This window comes from Perognathus longimembris, chromosome 2, assembly GCF_023159225.1.
Source record: "Perognathus longimembris pacificus isolate PPM17 chromosome 2, ASM2315922v1, whole genome shotgun sequence".
Classification (NCBI taxonomy): domain Eukaryota; kingdom Metazoa; phylum Chordata; class Mammalia; order Rodentia; family Heteromyidae; genus Perognathus; species Perognathus longimembris.
The window spans coordinates 112513596-112540398 of record NC_063162.1 but is presented as its reverse complement, the minus strand read 5'-3'; the positions used below and the strand labels follow the sequence as shown (position 1 = coordinate 112540398).

Sequence of the window (26803 nt, the reverse complement as noted above, 5' to 3'; positions counted from 1 at the left end):
CCATGTAAAGTCTTTGTTGCAAGAATGTGATATGAATTGCTTGTGTTATTTTGCAGACACAGATAATGTACAAGTGGATAGAGCCCAAAATCTGCCGGGAGGATGTTACAGATGCTATTAGATTGCCCCCTTCTGGAGAAAAGAAGGATTGTCCGCCTTGCAACCCTGGATTTTATAACAATGGATCATCTTCTTGCCATCCCTGTGCTCCTGGGACATTTTCAGATGGAACAAAGGGTAAGATAGACACTGCTTCATGAATTGGACTTTTAGCAAAATAATCCTGTTTGGCTACTGTGAATTTATTCTAGATTGTCATTCAAAGAATATTTTGTTTTCTCAGTAAGACTGGAAGAGTTGAGAAATATGAAGGAATTGTGAGATCATGATGACTTTCTTTTAGCCTATTAGGATAGCTATTTTCATGATTTCACAATAACACTGTCTTAGTAGTAGGTTGTCTTTTAATATTTATAACAAATTCCTTATACAAGTGTTTTTGAGGATGTGTATGCTATGTAGCTTTATTGTATATATTATAACAACAAACAATATATGAGAAAATTGCCAAATGTCTGTATAAACATCCAAATATATGCAAGCATTTTTTCAGGTTGATTTTGAAAAAGTTACTCATTTCTAAAAGAATTGGTAGTCTAATAGTTCTCCTTTACACTTTTCTCTCTGCCAATTATAGTTTAGTGGTGCTTGGAACAGAAGATGTACAGACGTACTTTAATCACAATTACTCACTTTACTTGTCTTCTGTAGAATGTCAGCCATGTCCAGCGGGAACAGAGCCAACCCTTGGGTTTGAATATAAATGGTGGAATGTCCTTCCTAGCAACATGAAGACCTCCTGCTTTAATGTCGGGAATTCAAAGTGTGATGGAATGAATGGTGAGTTTGAGTTCAGGTCTGGCAGTAGGGACATCAATTGTAATACATCAAATACAGGTAGCAAGAACTTGAACCTTATTTGGCCATGTGTCAGTCTTCCAGCCTTCACATTGAAGTAGGAGAAAACCAGATGACATTCCTATGAGAATATAAGCTACAGTAAAAGTTTCTCAGGTTTTTTATTTCTTCAGTTTCAGTTAACCAACCGCAACGGCAATCTGAACACATTAAATAGCAACTCAGAAAAGAACAATTTATGAGTCTTAAATTGCATACTGTTCTGAGTAGCTGATGAAATCTCATGTCATCCTCCCTTGTCTCTTGTATTATGGGAATTATCTGTTTGTTTGGATGTATGTACCACCACTCTATTAGTTACTTAGTACCCATTTTGGTTATGACATTTACTGTCCAGATTTCACAAGTGCTTGTGTTGAAGAAACTCGTATTTTGTCTTAACAATGACTTCAAAGCAGAGTGCCAATAGAAGCCATCAAGCACTTCCCATGAGTGAAAAGATGGGTGCTGTCAAATTAGTAAGAAAGAATGTAAATTGTATATCGAGATAACTAAGTCTATGCTAAGGACCTATCTAACCATGGAATTGTGAAGAAGAAATTTGTGCTGATACTGCTTTCATATCTCAAATTGCAGAAGTTACAACTGAGTTAACATAGAAATGGCACCTGGCAGTAATAATCAGCATTCTCTAGTCCTTGAAACCAATCCCTGAGGATAAAGGAGGGGGACTACTGTATTAATCTTTCATTTTTTTTGAAGTTAGTTTTTTTTAATGCCAGTCTTGGGGATTGAAATCTGGGCCTCAGCATTGACCCTGAGCTCTTTTGTTTGTTTACTTGTCCTTTGCTCAAGGGCAGCCTTTTAACATTTGAGACATAGCTCCACTTCTAGCTTTTTGGTAGTTAATGGGAGATGAGTCTCATGGATTTTCCTGCCTGGGTGGCTTTGAATCATGATCCTTAGATCTCATCCTCCTGAGATAGCTAAGCTTCTAGGCCTGAGCCACAGAGAGACACAATGATTTAAACACAACTGATGACAATGTGGCAATGACTGAGATCTTCTCCACAAAAACTAAGCTGCATAGTACATATGTAAAAATTTATTTTTGTTGGTTTTGACCATGCTTGATCAAAACTGAGTATAATAAACCCACAAATAAGGTAGAATTAGTACTTTTTTTGTGACAGGATGGTTCAGTCACCAATGTTGTGAGGTATGGAGACAGCTGCCTCAAACCACAGTTACCAGATTCTTGCTATGACAAATTGCGCTGCAATGAACATTGTTGTGCTGGTGGCTTTACTGTGATTTTGTTTGTGGTTTTTTGGATAGATACCCAAAAGTGGGGTTGCTGGGTCATAGGGGAGTTCTACATTTAGCCTTCTGAGGAATCTCCATACTGCTTGCCAGAGTGCCTGAACCAGTTTACATTCCCACCAACAATGCAGTAGGGTTCCCTTTTGGCCACATCCCCTCCAACAATTGTTATTGTTAGTTTTCTTGATATATGACATTCTTACTGGGGTGAGATGGAATCTCAATGTTGTTTTGATTTGCATTTCTTTTATGGCCAGTGATGTAGAGCACTTTTTCATATGTCTCTTGGCCATTTTCATTTCCTCATCAGAGAAGTCTCTTTGTAAGTCTTTAGCCCACTTGGTGAGCGGGCTATTGGTTCTTTGCAGTTTTGTTTTGGAGGAAGGTAATTCTTTTAGTTCTGCATATATTTTAGATATGAGGCCTTTGTCCGTTGAATGGCCAGTAAAGATCTTCTCCCAGTCTGTGGGCTTTCTGTTTATCTTGCGAGCTATGTCCTTTGCCGTGCAGAAGCTCTGCAGTTTGATGCAGTCCCATTTGTCCAACCTTTCTTTGATTTGTAGCCTTTCTGGGTCTTTGTTAAGGAAGTTCCATCCTGCGCCAAGGAGCCCAAGTGTTTCTCCTACTCCTTCCTTTAGTGTTTTCAGGGTGTCTGATTTGATTTCGAGGTCTTTAATCCATTTGGAATTGATTTTGGTGCAGGGTGATATATAAGGATTTACTTTTAGTTTGTTGCATGTGTTGAGCCAGTTTTTCCAGCACAATTTGTTAAAGATGCTATCTTTCTTCCAACTATTGTTTTAGCCCCTTTATCAAAGATTAAGTAGGCATACTTCTGTGGGTTCATTCCTAGGTCTTCAATTCTGTTCCATTGGTATTCAGGCCTGTTCTGGTCCTAAAACCAAGCTGTTTTTATTACTATAAGTTTATAATACAACTTGAAGTTGGGTATTGTAATTCCTCCCGCACTGTTCTTTCTGCTTAGGATTGTTTTTGCTATTCTAGGTCTTTTATTGTTCCATATGAATTTCTGGATTGCTTCCTCTATTTCATCAAAAAATGGTGTTGAGATATTAATGGGTATTGCGTTGAATTTGTAGATAGCCTTTGACAATATTGCCATTTTGATTATATTAATCCTCCCAATCCAGGAGCATGGGAGGTTTTTCCATTTCCTTAGTTCTGACTTAATTTCGTTTTTCAAGGTTTTGAAGTTCTTCTCAAAGAGGTCTTTCACTTCTTTGGTTAAGGTTATTCCTAGATATTTTATGTTTTGGGGGGCTATTGCAAAGGGAGTTGCTTTCCTGATATCAGCCTCGGTCTTTGGGTCGTTAGCATAGAGAAAGGCCGTTGATTTTTGAAGGTTTATTTTATATCCTGCCACTTTGCCAAAGTTTTGGATCAGTTCTAGTAGCTTGGGGGTAGAGTCTATGGGATTCTTTAGGTATAGGATCATGTCATCTGCGAAGAGAGAAAGTTTAACTTCATCTTTACCTACTTGGATCCCCTCTATATTTTCTTCTTGCCTGATTGCTCTGGCTAGGAATTCTAGTACTATGTTGAAGAGCAGGGGAGAGAGTGGACATCCCTGCCTTGTTCCTAATTTTAAAGGGAATGGCTTTAGTTTTTCAGCATTTAGAGTTATGCTTGCTGTTGGTTTGTCATAAACTGCCTTGATTATATTCAGGAATGTTCCCTGGAATCCCAGTTTTTCCAGGGCTTTTACCATAAATGGGTGCTGGATTTTATCAAACGCTTTTTCCGCATCCAGAGATAAAACCATGTGGTTCTTTAGCTTGCTCCAGTTGATGTGGTGGATTACATTAATTGACTTGCTTATATTAAACCAACTTTACATCCCTGGGATGAATCCAGTTTGATCGTGGTGTATGATTTTTTTGATGACCTATTGAAGTCGATTGGCCAGAATTTTGTTGAGAATTTTTGTGTCTATGTTCATCAGGGAGATCGGTCTATAGTCCAACCTAGATGCCCCTCCATAGACGAATGGATCAGGAAAATGTGGTACATATACACAATGGAATTTTATGCTTCTATCAGAAAGAATGACATTGCCCCATTTGTAAGGAAATGGAAGGAATTGGAAAAAATTATACTAAGTGAAGTGAGCCAGACCCAAAGAAACATGGACTCTATGGTCTCCCTTATTGGGAATAATTAGCACAGGTTTAGGCAAGTCACAGCAGAGGATCACAAGAGCCCAATAGCTACACCCTTACGATGACATAAGATGATGCTAAGTGAAATGAACTCCATGTTATGGAAACAATTGTTATATCACAGTTGTAACTACTTTCAACATCCCATGTGCATCTGTAGCTTCTACTATTGATGATGTTCTTGTATCACCTTCCTGTGATTGTATCTATACTATCTCTGTAATCTTATCTGAGTATATTGGAAACCGTGTATACTGGTATTAGAACTAGGAAATTGAAAGTGAATACCAAAATTGAGAGACACAGGGTAAAAAAAGAGAAACAACTACAAAAGCAATACTTGCAAAACTGTTTGGTGTAAGTGAACTTAACACCTCAGGGGGGGTAAGGGGGAGCGGGGAGGGGGGTATGAGGGACAAGGTAACAAACAGTACAAGAAATGTATCCAATGCCTAACGTATGAAACTGTAACCTCTCTGTACATCAGTTTTATAATAAAAACTCAAAAAAACAAAAACAAAAACACAGTTACCCACACAGTCATGGGCTCGGAATGGGTATGTTTACCCTCACTTCATTGTGTGGTATGGAATATTGTGAGATTTAGAATTCTCATCCTGAATGTTACACAGTTGCAGAATAAGTACATAGAAGTAAACTTTTGTGTATTATTAGACTTCTCCCTAACAGCAAGGAGATAACTTTATGATTACTTATAAAAGAGTTCATTGAGCATTGTCTATAATAAGAGAAACTTCAGTGACCTAAATTTCAAGCAATCTTTCAAGAATGTCTAGTTTTTCTTTTCTGTAACCCAAAAAACAAACTTTTGGGGATTAAATACCAAGAAAATCTTATTGAAGAAAGAACTTACATGCAAGGTGTTAATTTTGTTATTTTTCAATAAGAGGGAATACAAACTAAATTTTCAACAGTGGAATATGGTTAAGGGAAATTATGATATGGCTATACAATATATTATTAAGTAATTAAAATTAGATGTAGAAAGGGTGCTTAAGTGGGAAATGTTTTTGATATAACTAGAAAAATCAAAAGATAATGCTAACTGGAAAATCAGAAAATAAAGTACATTATACTGTAAAACCTAAAGTGTATTTAAAAATATAGAGTGGAAAGAGTCTCTAACAATACATGAAAATATTTAATCTAGCCCGCAGAGTAGAGAGGTTTCTGTGAAGTATGAGATCAGTTCATTTTTTTTGTTTACTTTATTACATTTGATAAACATTTTGTATAGACACACATTGTTTTCAAAATCAGAATAATAGCAGAAGTTATTTGTTGAAAATTATGTTCATTTGACACAATAATTGTTTTGTAGTGATTCCTTTTAAGAAATGCCAAAACACAGAAAAGTTACCAACAATATATTCATTATAAATTGCCATTTGTAATAGTTAAAGGTAAGAAGAGTGCAAATGGTGAAAATAAATGCATTGTCCCCAGGAGGAAACTCCTGAATAGTGAATCACTTAGTAAATTATATGAATTAATGGCATCTAAGTGATAAAATATTATTTTAGTTATTTACATGAGGATTAAGAATTTATTTGCCTAGTCAATGATACTAATTTCTAAAACCTTGATGCACAATGTTATCTTTTGTAAGAGGTCAGTGAAATAAAAATGTGTGCTTACAAGGTAGTGAAAGGAAACCATACAAAATTTTAGTGCTGAGTGTTTTTGGCTGATATGATAGAAGTAATTTTAGTTTTCATGTTAAAATTTCTTGTGTCCTTCATTTTTTTAATATATATATATTTATTATCAAACTGAATTACAGAGGTTACAGTTTCGTACATTGGGCATTGGATACATTTCTTGTACTGTTTGTTACCTCCTCCCTCATCCCTTCCTCCCCACTTCCTCTTTCTCTTCCCCCTCCCCATGAGTTATTCAGTTGTTCAGTTCATTTTAACCAAACAGTTTGTAAGTATTGCTTTTGTAGTTGTTTGTCTTTTTTTTACCCTGTGTCTCTCGATTTTGGTATTCCCTTCCAATTTCCTGGTTCTAATACCAGTATACCCGGTTTCCAATATAGTCAGATAAGATACAGAGATAGTGTTGGTACAACCACAGGAGGGTGATACAGCAATATCATCAATAATAGAGGCTACAGTTACATATGGCACGTGATATAACAATCGTTTCCATAACATGGAGCTCATTTCACTTAGCATTATCCTGTGTGTTCATAAGGGTATAGCTATTGGGCTCCTATGATCCTCTGCTGTGACTTGCCTAAACCTGTGCTAATTATTCCCTATAAGGGAGACCATAGAGTCCATGTTTCTTTGGGTCTGGCTCACTTCACTTAGTATAACTTTTTCCAAGTCCTTCCATTTCCTTACAAATGGGGCAATGTCATTCTTTCTGATAGAGGCATAAAATTCCATTGTGTATATGTACCACATTTTCCTGATCCACTCATCTACTGAGGGGCATCTGGGTTGGTTCCAGAACTAAAAAAATCACCTTCATCCAAAACAAAACCGCAAAGAACCAATAGCCCCCTCATCAAGTGTGCTAGAGACTTAAAAAGAGACTTCTCTGATGAGGAAATGAGAATCGCCAAGAGGCATAAGAAAAAGTGCTCTGCATCACTGGCCATAAAAGAAATGCAAATCAAAACAACATTGAGATTCCATCTCACTTCAGTAAAAATGTCCTATATTAATAAAAATAACAATAACAACTGTTGGAGGGGATGTGGTCAAAAGGGAACCCTACTTCATTGTTGGTGGGAATGTAAACTGGTTCAGCCACTGTGGCAAGCAGTATGGAGATTCCTCAGAAGGCTAAACATAGAACTCCCCTATGACCCAGCAGCCCCACTTTTGGGTATCTATCCAAAAGACCACAAACATAATCACACTAAAGCCACCAGCACAACAATGTCCTTAATTTTTTATATTAAATGTAAATAGATTACAAATAATTAAAAAAATCTTAAAATAAGTATATATAAAACCATGAAATATGGGATTTACTATTAGAAAAAAGGGAAAAATACAAACCTTCATATGCTCTTGTATAACCATACACGTAGGGAAAGGCTAGAAAGTAATATATAAAAATTAAGGGAGTTGTTAGACTGTACATTTAACAGCATATGCAGTTGAAATAAAAATTTTTGCTAATACTTTCTATATAGTTGTTAAGACTATGATGAAAAACTTTTAACTAGGGAACAATAAAAGCCCATAGTTCCTGGGTGTCCACAAACCTTATTCTGCCTTCTTTTAAAATCTCTGCTTTATATTTTTGAGAGTTGTAGTAAATAGTGTCCATTAGTTCTATGTGAAATATGGCCAGTTTGAAATGCTTAGGAAGTATAAAATGTACACTAATATATTAAAAATTACACTGCAAGTTGAATGTCTACTAATGATTTATTTTAATTTCATGTCAAGATAGCATATTGGGTTAAACAAAATATGTTAATTTTACAATTTCCAAATGTGGCTCTTAGATCGCTTAAGCTCACATATTTTTCTCAGTCAGTGATGGTCAATAACTTGATATACAGATTGATACTTGCTCTCCAGTTCCTTTTCAAGGTTTTTGTATTGCTTCTCAGTTTAATATATTATCCTGTTTGTGTCTTTTCACTGACAGAAATTCTCTCACAATGAGAGTCTGGAATTTCAAACCCTTGGATTCTTGTATCTTTTTCCTTCTTGATATTCCTAAGAGATAATTTACTAAGGCATCCACAATAGAGAATACCAGAAACTGCATGCCTCAAAACAATACAAATAAATGTATTCTCTCACAGTTTGGATGCCATAAATCAAGATCATCTCTAAAACCATGAGATTGGGAAGAGTTGTTCTCATCTCTTTAGGGTCATGGTTGTCCCAGGTGATCTTCTGTTTATGGCAGTATAATTGTGATCTCTATCTTCCTCCTCACCTGGCCTCCTTCACTATGTATTTTCATCACTGTGTTGTCACCTGGTGTTCTTTCTGTGTGTCTCTTTGTCCATATTTGGATTACATTTTTCCTAGTCTTTTATTTCCTACTAAAGTCCTATTCATACATATTGGAGGTTAGGATCTAAATACGACTTTTCTGGGAGACATTCAACCCACCACCACAGCTATTCTATTTGGTTAAACTTTTCAAAAGCAGTTACAGAAGTTTCCACGGGGAACTTCCCTAACCTGTCCACAAACGGAGCTGTTTATAACTCCCAAGAAAGGATCACTAAATGCCAGGACGATTCACCCAGAGTATTTATTAAGAGAACTACATACTGGGGCTGCAACATAAACTGTTTGAAGACACAATGAGACAAACAATGTTCCACATAGGTGTGTCTATAACTGAGGTGGAATTTTTGAGGGTTTGAGGAATTTGGCTCCGAATCAAGGGTAGTTTCTTTCCATGTTTTGGACAACTGAACACCTTTCTTAGTATCTGAGGTAACATTTAAGGCTTCTAGCTTGGGCTTAAGCTTAGAAGAAAAAAAAACTATGAAGGTTGCAAGGTCACAGGGAAGTCAAGGTATTCTGTATTTCTCAAAAGTAAAAAAGATAAGGGAAACTGGAGTACAACCCGCAATACTGAAATTCAAGAGACATTTGTTTTCCCTTGAAGCATCATAGCTCCCTACAAGCATTCTTTCCTTTATTATCCCTTTGCTGCTTCCTTTCTTTTCTTTAGCCTTCTCTGCTATTCTGTCATGAAAGACACATTTGTAAAGTCTTGCTTTCCTTGGTGGAGGATTGCTATATGAACTATTACACCCTACAACAAACTTGAAGTATCTCAACCTAAATTCTTCCTATTACCTATTGTGCACTGAAGTCCACTTTTCCTACTGTGCCAGTGTATTTTATAGGTATTCAGTTCTTACTGTGAGCATTTGATAACGGTTTCTCTTTCTTTTCAACCATATGAATCTTGGGCATTTCTCTCATGAGAGTAGCTTCTCTTATATGAGTAGCTTGATTGGTGTATGTTTAAGAACACTTTTCTACAAACTGATGATTATAACATCTGAAGAATTGCTGAATCACCAGTCTACCACTGATCCTAATCCCTTCCTCAGTGTCTTTATTGTATTTCTTGTAGCAGGTATTTTTCTTTGGAGATGAAAGTGTTAATGTGATATATTGCCCTTATTTAATCTTCTTAATTGAATGTATATGCAGGTGATTTCCTTCCCTCATTTTTCTTTGGTCATTTCACTTTATGGTATGTTGATTGTTGCTGTGCAGAGGACAGGTCTCAGATTCTACTTACATCAGAGTGAGGGAGATCTTGTCTTATCTCGATATTCTATGTATCTAAGTAATATGTGCTGTCTACTCGTAAGAGAAATGTCCAGTGTTCTCATGAGAGAAATGCCCAATGTGGTATTGTCTACAGATTCATAGTTATTAGTACTTAATTTATTCAACTTAATTCAAGTTTATCAAAATAGTACAGCAGCCTATCTTTGCCTATGGTATATAACTGCCATTTAAAAGTAGAAAACTTTGAGCAGGGCATCTGTAATTCTAGCTACTCAGAAGGCTGATATCAGAAGATCATGGTTCAAAGCCAGCCTGAGCAGGAAAGTCTATGAGATGCTTATCCCCAATAAGCCACCAAAAATATGGAAGTGGAACAGTGGCTCAAGTATACAGCATGAGGTTGAGCAAAAAACTTCAGAGATCGTACCCAGACCCTGATTTCTAGCCCACCCAGGCCTGTTGTACTCTGTCTCTTAGTCTGTCCATCTCTCTGCCTCTGTCTGCCAGTCTCTCTCAGACACACACAGAATTCTTGGGAATACTATTGTCTTTTTTACTTTTACCTTAGAAAGATTTTTTCAACACATGAATGGAATTTTCACTAGAAAAAGTTAATATTTTTGTTATTGTTTTCAGGTTGGGAGGTGGCTGGAGATCACATCCAGAGTGGAGCTGGCGGTTCTGATAATGATTACCTGATCCTAAATTTGCATATTCCAGGATTTAAGTAAGGACCACCAATTCTGATTTCTTTCCATATCTATCTTCACACTTATAGATACAGATAAAATAGAGCTGAATTTTTGATTAAGCAATTTCTGTGAGTGCTTAGTCCATAATAAGTTGTTGCAGGGTGATAAATAATATTTAAGTGCATCTCTTGCACCAATTAGAGATTTGGTGCGATAGTTGTATGTTACTCAGATGAACCTGAAAACTTTTAACAATAATACACAGCTGTAATAACCATGATTCTTAGATGCTAACTGAAGACGAGTTAGTCTAAGCAGTGGGATTTCTTTTTCACTTATATATTTAATTTGTCTAGTTATATCTGTAAAGTAGTATGTTACTAATTAATTGATTTCATTTTGCTTCAGTCTTCTTGAGATTTCTTAACAAGTCGCAGTCTTTTTTCTTGCTTTAAGAATAGTACAACATTTACAACAGGAGAGTCAACCTAGTTAGTGCAGCTGTGTGGATCTACAGAAACCAATGGACAGGTAAAGACAGGTGAGGAAGAAAATGTGTTTTGGGGAAAGCAGATTAGGCAAGGAGAAGAGCATGGTTTTCAGTTTAATGAGAAATGTGGCTTAACTTAATCCAACTTGTATTTAGAAAATACCATAAAAATTGATGTTTTAATGTGTCCATTAGACCACCAACTTCTGTGACGGGAGCCACAGGTTCTGAACTAGGAAGAGTAACATTTGTCTTTGAGACACTCTGTTCAGCTGACTGTGTTCTGTACTTCATGGTGGTAAGTGAAAGGCAGATTTTGAAGTTTATCTTTCTCTTTTGGGTGTGAATTTATACAGGTTAGGATTCGAATCTCATTCTTTCTCTTTTTTTTTTTTTTTGCCATTTTTAGGGCTTTTTACAAACATTTAAATATGCCCCCAAATTCATTAACAATTGTGCAGTTGAAGTCCAGAAAGAAAGCATTTGTTGATCATGAAGAGTTTGAATTTTCAGTATGTGATTTAAATTTCCTCTCCTAGCTTGAGGAAAACTAACAAATAATGGTTACCAAGATCTCCTGTAGATTTTAGAAGGTTGTTATCCACCCAAAATGATTAATAGTGACTTTATAGCTCTGCTTTCTTTTTGTTTGTGTTTTCACCAATGGTCTTTTAGTAGTTAGCTAATAGTCCATTAACAATTTCTCCATTCCTAGATGAGCTATGTGGAAATTTCAACATTTCACTTGTGACTGCTGGCAGCTTATGCAAAGGAAGACTATTTTGTTCTGAAAAAGTACTGACTTAGTAAAGGATCATGGATAATCTTCAATGCAGTTTTCTATAGCACCACAACCAGCTATTAAGTTGTCAGATGTCGCAGTTTTGTGGCCCTGTTTCTGTAATCTGTTAGATCATAGTCAGTGTTATTATGGAAATTCAAATTTCTCTTATTTCTCAAGTAGATGTTCAATTGTCTCCTATGTTTTTATTCAGTTCCATCTCTTATACATGCTTCTGTTATAAAAATAACCTCTATACACAATAATAATAGAGGTAGAGACAATTTTTTAAAAGTGTAGTCCCTGTTGTAGCAGCCCCATCATCACCTGAAAATGTGGTAGGAATGAAAATTTCAGGGTCCTACCATCGTCTTACTGAAGTGTGGAACTTCGATGAAATATAACTATTTGTATTAAGCAAGTATTGAGATGGGGTTCCATATACATGCTAATCAACTTTGAATATACTTCATATTCTGTTAGCATGGTATCTCTATGGTTTTTATAGAAACCTCTCTTAGGGCTGGAAATGTGGCTTAGCTGTAGAGTGCTTGCCTAGCATGCATGAAGCCCTGGGTTCAATTCCTCAGTACCACATACACAGAAAAGGCCAGAAGTGGCAAAAGAAGCAAGAGACAGTGCTCAGCCCCTGAGTCCTATGCCTTAATATGCTTGTGTGATGGGAAATGGTCCTTTTGCATCTGCCATGTCTCACCATTCCAATCTAGAACATACTTGCATTTGTTATTTTGTCTGTTAAACTCCCATTTGTACTTAAGGGCAGCTCAAACATCACCTTTTCTGGGAAACTTCTTCTTCCTGCTTTAAATAAAATTAACCATCATCTACAGTGTACTCATAGAATTCTTACGTAAAAATCCTATCTTAACTACATGACATTTTTGTTGCTTTCATTTAACAAGCAATCCTGAGGATAAAAGTCACATGTTTGTTTTTTAAAAATAGTGTATATTAGTTGTATGAAGAAATTTTGTTGTATTTCCGTGTGTGTATATAATATAATTTGATCTAATTCATTCTATTTATTGCACTTTATATCTTCTACCTGTTTTAAACAATTTTTTGTGTGTGCCAGTAATATAGCTTGAACTGAGGACTTTGTGCTTTCACTTGGCTTTCTTGCTCATAGCTGGTGCTCTTCCCTTTGAGTCACACCTCCTGTCTGGCATTTTGCTGGTTAATTGGAGATGGAGCTCCACAGAATTTTCTGCTGGAGATGATTTCAAACTATGGTCCTCTAAGTGTCAGCCTCTTGTGTAGCTAAGATTATAGATGTGGGCCACTGTTGCCCAGATCCTTTACACATTTTTAATTGTCTTCTTTGTTCTATTTTCATGATGCATATAAAGTGCTTAGATCATGTTCAATCCTCACGTCATTTTCTTCTTTCACCCTTTCTTCCCGCCTGGCCCAGGTCCCAATAATGTGTGTTTACATTCATGTCTTTTATGTTTCAAAAAGTCTAGGCTCTGTATATGAGAAAAAATTCACGATTTGCTTTTATCAAGTATGTTTTCTATATTTTTATCGTGTACCTCTTCTCCTTCTTTGATGCTCATGTTTTGTAAGGTTTTGTCTTTAATCCTCCTGTGTTCATACTTTATTTTTCTTCTTTGTCTTTTTCTGAATGTTCTGCTACATTGACCTTGTCTTCAAGCCCTGATACTCTGTCTGAACTGGAAGAGGAAAACATCCTCTTAGATCTGCTCAGCAGTGTGTGTGTGTGTGTGTGTGTGTGTGTGTGTGTGTGTGTGTGTGTGTGTGTGTGAGAGAGAGAGAGAGAGAGAGAGAGAGAGAGAGAGAGAGAGAGAGAGAGAAAGGGGGGGGGGTGGGAAATGATTGCTGTGAAAATCCCATGGTTTGGAAAGCTTAAGCTCTTGACTTCCAGTCACACCTGGCAGCAGGATGCAGTTCCTGGAAGTGGGTTTCAATGAATTCAGACCCTGCCTGAAGCTTTCTGCTTTTTTTTTCTTTTAACCTTTTGATTTGTTCATTGTTTTTAGCTGTCCTATGACCTCACTTATGATTCTTGATGCTCTTCCTGTTTCTTGCATCAGAATATAGAGGAATTCTGCAAATTGGATACAACAATTTGTGTTTTCAAAGTCTTGAGGCATGGGAGTGGGCCACCATGCCTAGTCCACATTATTTATTTTTTGAAAAATGTTTTCAGTTTTGCAAAAATACTCCAGAGATTTTTTTTTTAGCTTGCAGACTAGTATGATAGTTTTCTTTATCCTCTCCAGAAATAATATCTTTTGGAGATATCAAATAACATAAAATTCCTTGGATATCACATAATACTTTAAAAAGGTAAGGTAGCATTATTTGTAGTAATATAATGAATTCGATTTATTATAGCCTAGAACAGTGATGTTTAGTGAAACATTGTATATTCTGAGATGGATTTTGGAGTCAAGACTGACTTTAGTTATTGGGTCATGGGATTCTGTAATTATGACAAGAAGTTTCCATTATTTCTGTCAGTGATGTGAATTTAAGATGTCCCTTTATAGCATATCTGATTACTTAATAAGGTATTTGATGCCTATGTTCATATTATAGGGGAGAAGAGGAGTCATAGTTTTAGCTCATGGCACACTATTGCCAACATCCAAATAACTAATGGGAACCCATCCAAGTTTAAGTCATTTATCAGTGTTTTTGCACAGAAGACTCATGAACATAACAAGGATAGTTTTTAATTTTCATTTAAATAAGATGTTATTGCATTATTTGCTCGAATTATTATATTTTCTTTGTAGCTAAGTGAATGGTAGCATATTGATAGGAATGTCTAAAATCTATATTCCAAATCATTAATCAGGCTTATTAGAATTAAAATATTACACAAATCTGAGCTTGTTAAATTCAAATATGAGTTGGTGAGTTTTTCATGGACATTACGAACAGCATTCTAGTTATCTTGCATTTGGATGAACCTGTTCCAAGTACAATTCAGGGGAATTTAGCATTTCTATGTGAGGACATAGAAATGGAGGCTGTTCCATTAGATGACAATGATTTTGAGGAATATATGTCTTCTTCTATATATATTTCCCAAGCTATAATCACACATAGACACAAAACAATGAACAACGTAACCCTTAAATAGACTGGTTTGAGATGTCTTTTAAATTTTATTGACACTTTCTTGATATATTGTATTACTGAGGGCCTAAGGTACTTGTTCAGACTTGAGAGGAATTTTGACAGCTATAGTGTTACATGCATAGCATATAGTCACAATCTCTACAGTGTTTAACCACAAACACATATTTGTAATGTATGTGGATGTAGATTAATACTGATTTTGTGCCTTATTTACATTTATTCCCCCCACCCACTCTTTTAGGATATTAATAGAAAAAGTACCAATGTGGTGGAGTCATGGGGTGGAACCAAAGAGAAGCAAGCATATACTCACATCATCTTCAAGAATGCAACATTTACATTTACATGGGCATTCCAGAGAACGAATCAAGGCCAAGATGTATGTTCAAATCCGTCTATCTGTCTGCCTGTCTGTCTGTCTCTCTGTCTACTTAGTAAAACACAAAGATGATGCCCCCTTGTGGAGGCATAGACAAAGTAATTACTGAAATCAAAGAAGATAGCTTTTTATTGGCATGAAATCAGGCATTTGATAATGTAGTGGAGAGGTATAAAAATGCTTTCATTTTGGAAGAATCATAATGCATGAATTGGATAGCATGATAATATGTCTGTTAATTATTCTGACTTCTGTATAAATGCAAATGTCAAAGCTTAAAAGAAAAACTAATATTGTAGCAATTAAAAAAAACATGAAAAGTTCCTGCGACTTTGAAAAGGTAAGTAACTTTATTCTCCTTTATCTTATTGATGTGACATTTGTCTCGGAGTCACTAACTGGTGTGATTTTTTTCTTTATGGTAATACCTTTTTTAGAGAATGTGTTTGTATGAGCTGTTACAGAGAGTCGAATCTCTCTTTTTCCTACCACTGTTCTTATTAGAATAGCCTAATACTCCCTTGAGTAAATCCCATTGTATATTTCGACAGTAGCAGGACTGTTACTTGTGTGGGCCTCCATAGATATGACCTTCCTAGGATGAGAACAAGGCAAATCTCTTGTTGAAAAGAGGCTTTGTTGCTATGGCAGCAAACATAGTGCATTCTCTCTTCTCCTTTCAGAATTTTAGTGAGGAACTCACCCAAGATTTTACTTGATCCCAATTGTTCTTTGAGAGGATTCAAATGATCATTTTGAGATCTCAAGCACAGAAAGAAAACTTACCACTTCTTTACTTTCTTTTGATACATGACTAGACAAAAGTAGTAAATAGTCTGAAAACACTTAGAAATACTGAAATGATGTTCATTGTTTGATTAAATACAAATCCTAATTAACTTACTATTACAAGTAGCAAAAACACAGTGAGACCTAGGATTTTTCTTTCTATTCTATATCCTTTCAGTAGAAGTAAATTTTTTTTTTTTTTTTGTGAGGTGAGGGGTGGGAGGGTCCAGGAAAGGGCTAGAGAGGAAAGCAAAGGCTCAAGAAAGTGGTGCTACAAAAGGTTGGACAAATGGGACTGCATCAAACTGAAGAGCTTCTGCAGAGCAAAGGACATAGCTTGCAAGACAAACAGAAAGCCCACAGATTGGGAAAAGATCTTTACCGGCCATACAATGGACAAAGGCCTCATATCTAAAATATATGCTGAACTAAATTCCTCCAAAAAAAAAAATCCTCAAAGAACCAACAGCCCCCTCAACAAATGGGCCAAACACTTAAAAAGAGACTTCTCTGATGAGGAAATGAGAATGGCCAGGAAACATATGAAAATGTGCTCTACGTCACTGGCCATAAAAGAAATGCAAATCAAAACAACACTGAAATTCCACCTCACCCCAGTAAGAATGTCCTTTAACAAGAAAACTAACAATAACAAATGTTGGAGGGGATGTGGCCAAAAGGGAACCCTACTTCATTGTTGGTGGGAATGTAAACTGGTTCAACCACTCTGGCAAGCAGTATGGAGATTCCTCAGAAGACTAAACATAGAGCTCCCCTATGACCCAGCAGCCCCACTTTTGGGCATCTACCCAAAAGACTGCAAACAAGAACACACTAAAGCCACCAGCAAAACAATGTTCATTGCAGCACAATTTGTCATAGCTAAAATATGGAACCAACCCAGATGCCTGTCAGTAGACAATGGATCAGGAAAATGTGGTACATATACACAATGGAATTTTATGCCTCTATCAGAAAGAATGACTTGCCCCATTCATAAGGAAATGGAAGAACTTGGAAAAAATTACACTAAGTGAAGTGAGTCAGACCCAAAGAAACATGGACTCTATGGTTTCCTTCATAGGTAATAATTAGCACAGGTTTAGGCTAGTCACAACAGAGGATCACAAGAGCCCAATAGCTATGCCCTTATGAACGCATAAGATGATGCTAAGTAAAATGAACTCCATGTTATGGAAATGAGTGTTATATCACTGTTGTAATTACTTTTGACATGCCATGTGAAACAGTAGCTTCGTTTGTTGATGATCCTCTTGTATCCCCTTCCTGTGGTTGTACCCGTGATATCACTGTATCTCATCTGAGTACCCTGGATACTGTATATACTGGTATTAGAACTAGGGAAGTGAAAGGGAATATCAAAATTGAGAGACAAATGATAAAAAGACAAAGGACTCCAAAACCAATACTTGCAAAACCATTTGGTGTAAACCAACTGAGCAACTCAGGGCCGGGGGAGAGTGGTGGGAGGAATGAGGGAGAAGATAACAAATAGTACAAGAAATGTACCCATGGCCTAATGTATGAAACTGTAAAAAATTTTTTAAAAAGAAAGTGGTGCTAGAAACAAAACACAGTAAAAATATCACACAGTAATTGTGTGAGCAAAAGAGGTCATAATCTTCTAAGATTTTCTAGTTCCTAATCTAAGGCTTTTCAACCCTGCCATACTAAACAGTGTTCCTCTATTAAAATAAAACAGATCTTCCAAATATAAAGTTTATAAATGTGCTCAACTTTATGCTGATATGACATGCTTGATGTCAATTGTGGCAAAGGAATTTCATAATATTCTTCTTGGTTGTTTTGTGGATATCAACACAAAACAGGCTCCAAAGCAGAAGTTATTACTTTCTGCTCTTCTTTTTAGAATAGACGGTTCATCAATGACATGGTGAAGATTTATGCTATCACAGCCACTAATGCGGTTGATGGGGTGGCCTCTTCCTGCCGTGCATGTGCACTTGGTTCTGAACAGTCGGGTTCATCGTGTGTCCCCTGCCCCCCAGGCCACTACATTGAGAAAGAAACAAACCAGTGCAAAGAGTGCCCACCAGATACATACCTGTCCATACATCAGGTCTATGGCAAGGAAGCTTGCATTCCCTGTGGGCCTGGAAGTAAAAGCACTCAGGTAAGTGGATCTGCATTTTAGTTATTCTCACAACTTACATTTTCAGAGAAGAGACTTGGGGCTCCTCCTTTATGTATCTTCAGGAGCTTGAAGTTGCTGTTCTGAAAAAAATAATGTAAGTTCTCTTACATTTATTGAGCACTGAACCTACGCTATGAAGATGCTAATTATGAGGGACATAGATTATGAAGAAAATCATTCCAATAAGAATTCCTCTTCCAAATTGGTATCTTGTGCACTCTCAAGATAGGACAAGTGAACTCCTTCTATAGGCGGGCTATAGGAGCTATCTGAGAAGCAGTGAGTGTATCTCCAAACAATTTAAAAGCAATGATTAATGCTGTACTATGGGTAAATGAGAATGTTTTATTATCATAAAGTAGCACTACAGGGAATACTTACTAGTTCTTAAAAATATGTTTCATTAAGAAACCAATTTCAGAAACATCCTCTGACTTGAAAAAATTCTGAATCCTCTGAACTTTGCCTAGAAAAATCTAGTTTAGAAATCTCCTGTCTTAGACTGATAAAACCTTAAGTAGAAGAAAAAATTGAAAATTTTTACTTAGGACTTTCTGAAATACACTTTTAGTGGCAGTTAATAATTTCCTGCAATGCTGTTTCTTTATCTTTAAATAAAGGACCACTCAGTTTGCTACAGTGATTGTTTTTTCTACCATGAAAAAGAGAACCAGAGTTTGCACTATGACTTCAGCAACCTCAGCAGTGTGGGCTCGTTAATGAATGGTCCCAGCTTCACCTCCAAAGGAACAAAATACTTCCATTTCTTTAATATCAGTTTATGTGGTCATGAGGTGAGTTCTTAGCTGTCATGGAAACATGGAGTTATATGGCATCTCTGAGTAGATATTTTCTATGTTGACAGACCAATACCATCACCAAGGAAACTAACAACCAATGTCAAAAGCCAAACTGTGTGTTTGTGTGTGTGTGTGTGTGTGTGTGGCATTTTCATTTTATTTTTATTTTTAACTCAGGAAGCATGGTATGGTAGGATGATAAAAAAAAGCTGCAATAGTAGTTATAGGACTTAGAATTCTGAATTCCCTCCTCTTTTTATTTTAGGGACATTAACCAACATTTGCATTCTTATATATTTGGGTAAAATTAAGTCTCAGGAACCTGAAATCAGAGAATTTCAGTTCAAACTAGCCTTTGCAGGAAAGCCCATGAGGCTCTTCCATCTACCACCACTGAAGCTGGCAATAGAGCTGTGGGTCAAGTGGGAGAGCACTAGCCTTGAGCAAAAATACTCAGGGACATCACTCAGGCTCTGTTCAAGCACTAGGAGCACTGGTACCCTCGCATCCTCCCCACCTTGGCACCATACACACAAATGAAGTCACCAAGCTTTGTTTTAAAAGCCTCTGTTAGGTCCTGTCACCTTGACAGCTTTGTCTACCAGGAGCAATCTCATCTGGTCCTTACTTTATAAGGTACCTATCCAATCATCTGAACTGCAAGGGTTAGAGCTGGAGTATAAGTGCACTGAGGATGACTTTTCTTTCATAAGAAGTAGGCTATCAATGCATCAAGCATGAGTTATTGCTCAGTTTGCTATTCAGTATGTTAACTTATAAGTACAGTGAATTTGGATCAATGTCATCCCTTTCACCAGTGAGTATTTGAGAAAAGTTTCATTGTATTTGTTAGGGTTCTCTAGAGAGATAGGAAATAATAATAAATAATGTATGTATGGTATATATATATAATATTTGAGATATATGGCACATATTTTATATGTCATATATGTACAGTATTATTATATCATACATATCATATAAATGCCTATATCGTCAATTGTACTCATGAGGATATCTGAGTCGGACTTATTCAAAGGAAATAAAATGAGACATGCTTACCACATATTTCAAATAAAAGATCTATGAATTCTAGATGGTGTACACTTGTCCTGTTCTGACTTCACATGTGGTGAGCCTACATACTCACTAGATTGGCTGGCCCATCAGTCCATTCAGAAGTAAATATATATATGTGAATGATACTTTCATGAGTTATCAAAGAGGTCACTTACATTCTTTCCCTTATTGTGATTAGTTTGTTCTCCTATCTTTTGCTTTTCTTTGTATTCTTTCTTTTTATTCTCATTTGTTTACTTTTTGTCTGTTACTTCCCTCCTTTCCTAACTTCCTTATCACTGTTATTTTCCATTATTTGTATTGGCTTCAACAATTTCATTTAGGCTTAAATGAAATTAAAATATATTTGTATTTTGATGAGAAGATCTAGTAGGGGAGAAAAAATTTCAGATTTGAATTGCAAGTTACATTAAGCAGAGAAATTTTTATACCTGCTGCCTGTGTATGCATAGTTAAAGGTACATGAAATTGTTTGCCCATTTTTTTGTATTTATAAAAATGATGGAGCATGCAATAGTTTTTTTTTTACAGTGAGCCTATAGTATATTTAAACATCGTATTTAAATGGTCTTCTGTATTTTATAAAACATACCTTTCAATTAACCTGTAATGATTTAAAAAGTTAAATCCTTGAAGTCCTCAATTTACTGTGCAAGTAAACATATATATCCATCTCATTAAATCTAAGAGTAGGTGAATAAGGAGAGGGTTATTGAATCTTCCATAACCTGGCTTTTAGACTTTCTTCAGCCTTCAACTTTTCTCTACATTTAGGCCTTTGCTAGTTTCTTTGAATGTTATTCTTTTAATTGAGTTTTTCTTAGACGCCCTTTGTTCCTTGGAGTTGTATGGCTTTCCTCTAAAACAAATGATGCATGTAGTAGAGGAATGCATCTATAATAATTGCAGTTAGTCCCAGTCCAGGCTGAACATTGGAATAACCATAAGAGCCTTCAGGAAAGGCCAATGCCTGGGCCCCAGCCTAGGTCAGTTTAGTTAGGATCTCTGTGGTAGAGAGGCATCACTTTAGTAGAGTTGCCAATTAGCTGAGATTCTGTTTAGAGACTGATGCTTGGTGAAACCTCTCACCTATGACTTTCTTTTCTTAGGGGAAGAAGATCGCGCTCTGTACCAATAACATATCTGATTTTACTGTGAAGGAAATGGTTACAGGGTCAGATGATTACATAAATTTGGTAGGAGCATTTGTATGCCAGTCAACTATTATTCCATCTGAAAGTAAGGGTTTCCGAGCAGCTTTATCATCTCAATCCATAATTCTGGCAGATACATTTCTAGGTAAGTTGCCCATGGCTAACATATATGTGCATGTATTTATTTTAATACTATGGTAGCAATAACTTGTCAGTGCCCTGGGGTTTCCCATAGATGATAAAGGCCAGAAAATAATTTCAAATGGTCTTTTGTAAAGTAGTTAAGACGCCTACAATTATGGGGTTTTGTTGATCAGTCTCAGAGGTTCCAAGCAGATTCTGAAGTTAGGTCTTAATTCATATGTGATACATATTCTGATGATCTGTGCCTTACATTAGATTTTCTAGGAATTTAAAACACAAAGTAATTTTTAAAGTAAAAATTAAAGACAAAAGTAAGAGCAGTAAACAAGCACAATATAAATCCAAATCATAGTGTATGCCTCTAGTTTTATCAACCATTTTTATACCAGAAATGAGCTGTTAGAAAAAATGAGGTGCTCAGTTTTATTCCCATGCTCTCATCTCTATCTGTGGTCCTGAAAGGTAAAATTTTAAGAAGCATCTAGGCCTCTAGTGATTCTTAGGTATCAGGTTCACTAGAACCAAGGGAGTCTGGGGGGTTGAGGCATCTATGTTTTTAACATAAATGATTCCGATGTACAGCCAGATTTGAAAACTATTGCTTCAGACTCCAGAGAAATTTAACTTCACATTTCAGCACCAAGGCCAGTTACTAGGCTTGCGCTCATCATCAGCCATAAAAGCAAATATTGCTTTCATTGTTGGAGTTGTACTTTTACTTTAACCATAATAACTAGAAAAAAAAACCTTCCTTGTTTCTTTATTTAGATAAAGGAAGGTTGGGAATTACTATGTGGAAATTATTAGAGCAATCCCTTCTCCCCCCAACATGTTCATGTTCTATTGTCCAGGCTGTTTGGATGAAGGCATTGGCCTACCCCATCCTCCCACATACTGGAGACACACTATATTCCACCACATCTGCTTTGTGAAATGTGTGTATTGATTGTAAACAAAAAAATGCCTCACTGAATTTTCAAAGTAGTCCAGCTTGTTTGGCACAACTCAGCAGAAGATAACAATCTTAATAGTAGGCACTCAAAATAGTAGGAATGGAATGGAAATTAAACATCTAAATTGCAGTGTGCATTACACATACACAGAAATAAGATGCAGAGAGATGAAATTACTTAAGCTAAATTACAAGGCTGAGTAGCATCTTTTTGTTCTGGAGATTTTGAAAAAAATCTTATTATTTTATACCACTTGTATTGATTTAAAGTATTTCTTCTGAAATGATAGTCATTAAAGTAAATCTATTTTCTATTCAGATACATAGAGACTTGAATAAATCTAGTTTTTTCATTTTTCTTAATAATTTCTTTTTAAATGTCATTTAGGAGTGACTGTTGAAACCACTTTGCAAAACATTAATATAAGGGAAGATATGTTTCCAGCTTCACCAAGCCAAATACCAGATGTACATTTCTTTTATAGGTAAGTGAAGATGCTCTTTCTGCCCTGACTATATTGTGTATAAAATAACTCATGGATTATATCTGTCATTTTGGATTAAAAACTCCTCACAAAAGGAAGATATATAATGTCACCTCTGGGTTCTTAGCATAGTAGCTTGTGCTTAATAAACAATTTAAAATGGCCATTACCAGTTTTGGTGGCTCATTCCTATCATATAAGCTACTCAGGAAGCTAAGGTCTGAGGAACACACTTCAGTGCTAGCCTGAGCAGACAAAAACTAAAACACTCCTATTAAATTATCTCAAGTTTTAGAGCACTGGCCATGAGTGGAAAAGGTCAGTGAGAGTATGAACCCCTGAATTCCCGTACTGGCAGAAAACCCCCTAAAACAGAAACAGGAAATGTTGACCATCACTATCACGTAGTAACAAGAAACATGGTATATTCTGAAAGCCTGATATGAATTCTCTCAATATATATTTAAAAGATGTTTATTCTTTGAAATTAGGCGCTAAAAAGAATCTAGTTCTTTGTCTTGGCAGTGATTAATTCTAATTACTACACCAGGCTAAGTAGAAATGATCTGTTACATAAAATATTTTGATTATAATTTTGGCTAAAGTTATAATTGTTTTCCCAGAAACCTTGAATATAGCATTACCTGGGGATATTGTTAACCTTGCATGAAAATTCTAAATTAGTGAACTTTAATACATTTTTTACTTGCTGTAAAACGTAAGAGCAATTGTACACACATTTTTGTCTCTGTAATCTATATCATAGCTATTTTTTTAAAATAGCACTTGTTTTATAATAGGTCTTCCACAACTACAACATCTTGCATTAATGGTCGATCAACTGCTGTGAAAATGAGGTGTAATCCTACTAAATCTGGAGCAGGTGTGATTTCAGTCCCCAGGTATTGTTTTTCTTTGGGATTATTTATATTTGGTGTTATAAGTAAGACACTTCAGACTATTACTATGTAAAGACACACTTCCTAGGGAAAAAGCAGAAGAACAAAAGAATCTGTAAGTTTTTGTTGTAGGGATGAGTAGAGGCACTTATAGAAAAGGCTCTACCCAATTTTAATACTTCCTAGACTATTTCATGATGTTCCTTTGTTCCATATATCTCAAGTGGCTAATTCTCTTGAATGTATAGACAATATAGAAATAACTCCAGTTCATATCCTGGCTCTTTAGCATCCAGTTCCTTGAGAGCTGGAGTAAAAACTTTCCTAGGGTATAAGTCTAGACAAACCACTGTTTCAGTGAAATATTAAGCATCCATTTCTAGTTCTTCAGGTTACTAACAAATAGTAGCAGAATCATTAAGGTAAGTCTGACCTATGGAGTCTAATTCAATTCAGTAGATTGATTGGCACTGAGGTAGTGGCTCTTTTTATATGATTAATACAGTCTACTTTGAGTGAGGCCACTAGGAGAATATAAGCAATTTTCTGGGTTCAAGAAACTGTCAACTTAAAGACTACTTTCATGGCACAAGGGACATTTAAATGTCTCCTGATTTCTTCAGTTATGTATTATTCAATATGTAGATTGCTTTTAATCTCACTAGGATTGATTCCATTTGATCATAGTTTGATTTTGTACATATTTTCCTCCATCAAAGTGCAAAAGCATATACTTTAAAAATGAAAATGACTGATTTGCTTTGGGTTTTACAGTTTTGTAATAACCATTGAGAGATTTTGCTCCATGTTATGTATGGATTGAAACTCTAGTCTAAGCATGGCTTGAAGTATTTGTGTATCCTAAAAATATTTCCAGTGGTTTCACAGTATTTTCAGTTCATTTTGGGGTATAAAGCTACTGAAACACTCTCTTCTCACCAACTGCTTCTCTCTGGTTCACATAGATCTGTGAATTATTTTTTCCCTTTATGTATTCAAGGTGAGAGAATAATGTAATTCAGAATAAAAAGGTAATAAGTAGCAGTGAGAGGAACAGGAAGAAACAAATTATTTTGAACATCAGAGGATTCCCCACCAATCTCTGAGTCAGAGTCCCAGGCAGCAAACACCGTGTCTTTATGAAAAGATATGATCAAAGATTCCAGCAACAAAAGCACAGGTCTTCCACAGTCTCTGACAGTATGCTGGTAGCTTTGAGTTCAGGTGCTCATTCTCCCGACTGTAGTACTTTGAGGGTCTTTATCAGACTTTGCAGGATTCTCCTGACCCTACCTTGATGACTGACTAAAGGTGCTGCTTCTAATATGAGGTCTGACCTTTGGAAAGCAGAACATTATCTGACTCATTTAGGTAAATTTTGATTTTTTTAAAGAATTTTTTTCTGAACTTCATAGGGCTGTGTTAGGAGGTTACAATTTAATCTGTTCATCTATGTGTTCCATATTTCTTTATTGTTATTATAAAGGTGATGTACAGAGGTGTTACAGTTATATAAGTCAGGTAATGTGTACATTTCTTTTTGAACAATGGCACTTCTTTCACTTTCTCCTAGTTTTTCCTTCCTGGCCTCCTTCCCCAACAAGTTGTCTTAATTTATTTTCAACATAGTCTCTAATTAATATCACTGCTTAATTATTGAGACAAGCACTCTTGCCACTAGGCCATATTCCCAGCCATCACTGCCTATTTATTTTGCGCTTTGTTCCACTATTTCTGTGCTCCTTTTGCCTCCTCCAAAACAAATAAACTTACAAATAAGAAAACTGTATCAGCAACAAAGGAAAAAAAATTTCCTTTCACTTTTTGGAGTTTATTCCATGCTTCTTGTTGAGAGTCACGCCTTGCAACATTCTTCTCCGTCCCATGTATTTCCTCTTCCAAGATTAATTTCTTGAAAACAGTCTTGTGAGTTTAAATGATAGCATTTGGCAACTGATTTTTTTCCTTATGTAGAGAAAAATGTTAAGTTTCTCTTTTGACCTCTGGCAATCTTTGCCACTTAGGAAACTTTTCTCTCTTTGCCCAAGTTTCTCAAGATCACTTGCAGCAGAAAACCTTCGGTTATCTATTTTTAGGATTGATTTTTAAATGTACAGAATATCTTGGTGTTGAGCTTAGGAATATATTCTGAAAAGCGTATGTCAGTTTTGATGCATATTAAAATTTGAAAACAATTTGTCTTAACTTACAATTTTACTTACTTTTCTTTTTACTTACTTTTCTTCTTTTGCTAAGATTCTAAAACATATTTTTCTTTTTGCATCTTAAGATAAGTTAAGACATTATAGTTTTCATGGTGGAGTCCTTCCTGTGTATCTCGGTAAAAATTTAATTGGAATTGGAGTGCTAATTGAGATGTATGAATAGCTGCAGTAAGAAACTACTTGATCCTCACCATCCAAATGACCTTTAGTTTTCTCTTGAATCAATTTCCCCTCAGGACACAAGGGGGCGCTCTAGGATCAGAACACGCCACAGAAGCTTGTCCTAAAATAATTATATATATATTTTTAAATAGCTTCAGGGCTGGATAGAGATTTTTCTGCTAGGAAAGAAATGTTGACATAACCAGATTTCTCAAGATACTTTTGAAGGGATTTGTTTTGCGTTTTTTGGGAGTCTTAATATCTCCAGGGAAGAGAGAAAGATGCTAATCAGACTCTTGGCTTTGAGAAGCCTCTTACTGACCAAGATGTCTCAAAGGGAGACACTGGCAGGGTAAGGATGCCACCCTCAGGAATTCTCTTCCTTGCTCAAGAACAAGTAGTAATGTTGGTTGCGACTCTGAATCTTGCTGCCCTGGGAAACTATCAAAAGACCCTTAGCATTTAGAAAATGATGCCATAAGAAGAAGTGGGAGAACAGGGAAATATGTATTTTTTTCCTTGCCACATGTGAATTTGAAGGAGGAGCAGTACATCATCCAGGCTGCCTACTCTTCTGCAATTGGAAACCACAACCTGTCTGTTTGGTCTGGCAAATATACGTGGTTTCTAATTTCACAATTCTGGAGGGTGTGAGATATTTTAGATGAAACTGTATCAGTATGGTGTCTGTGGTAGATGAAATCTAACAAATGGAATGGACTTTTGAGATATTTTTAGTGAAATGTGTTCCTTGAGTGGAGCATAAGCTGCAAAT

General features: G+C 36.0%; 1 protein-coding gene across 1 annotated transcript in view; it reads left to right on the top strand.

Annotated features, from left to right (window-relative positions):
• Nucleotides 1–26803, top strand: part of Elapor2 (endosome-lysosome associated apoptosis and autophagy regulator family member 2) — a 136622-nt gene that overhangs the window by 92767 nt on the left and 17052 nt on the right. Inside the window, exons 9-18 of the mRNA XM_048339927.1 lie at nucleotides 57–237; nucleotides 772–900; nucleotides 10322–10412; nucleotides 11063–11165; nucleotides 15025–15162; nucleotides 17843–18106; nucleotides 18748–18921; nucleotides 21117–21306; nucleotides 22646–22742; nucleotides 23543–23644. Of these exons, the coding sequence (XP_048195884.1) occupies nucleotides 57–237; nucleotides 772–900; nucleotides 10322–10412; nucleotides 11063–11165; nucleotides 15025–15162; nucleotides 17843–18106; nucleotides 18748–18921; nucleotides 21117–21306; nucleotides 22646–22742; nucleotides 23543–23644 (1469 nt within the window). The remainder of the gene's footprint in view (nucleotides 1–56; nucleotides 238–771; nucleotides 901–10321; nucleotides 10413–11062; nucleotides 11166–15024; nucleotides 15163–17842; nucleotides 18107–18747; nucleotides 18922–21116; nucleotides 21307–22645; nucleotides 22743–23542; nucleotides 23645–26803) is intronic.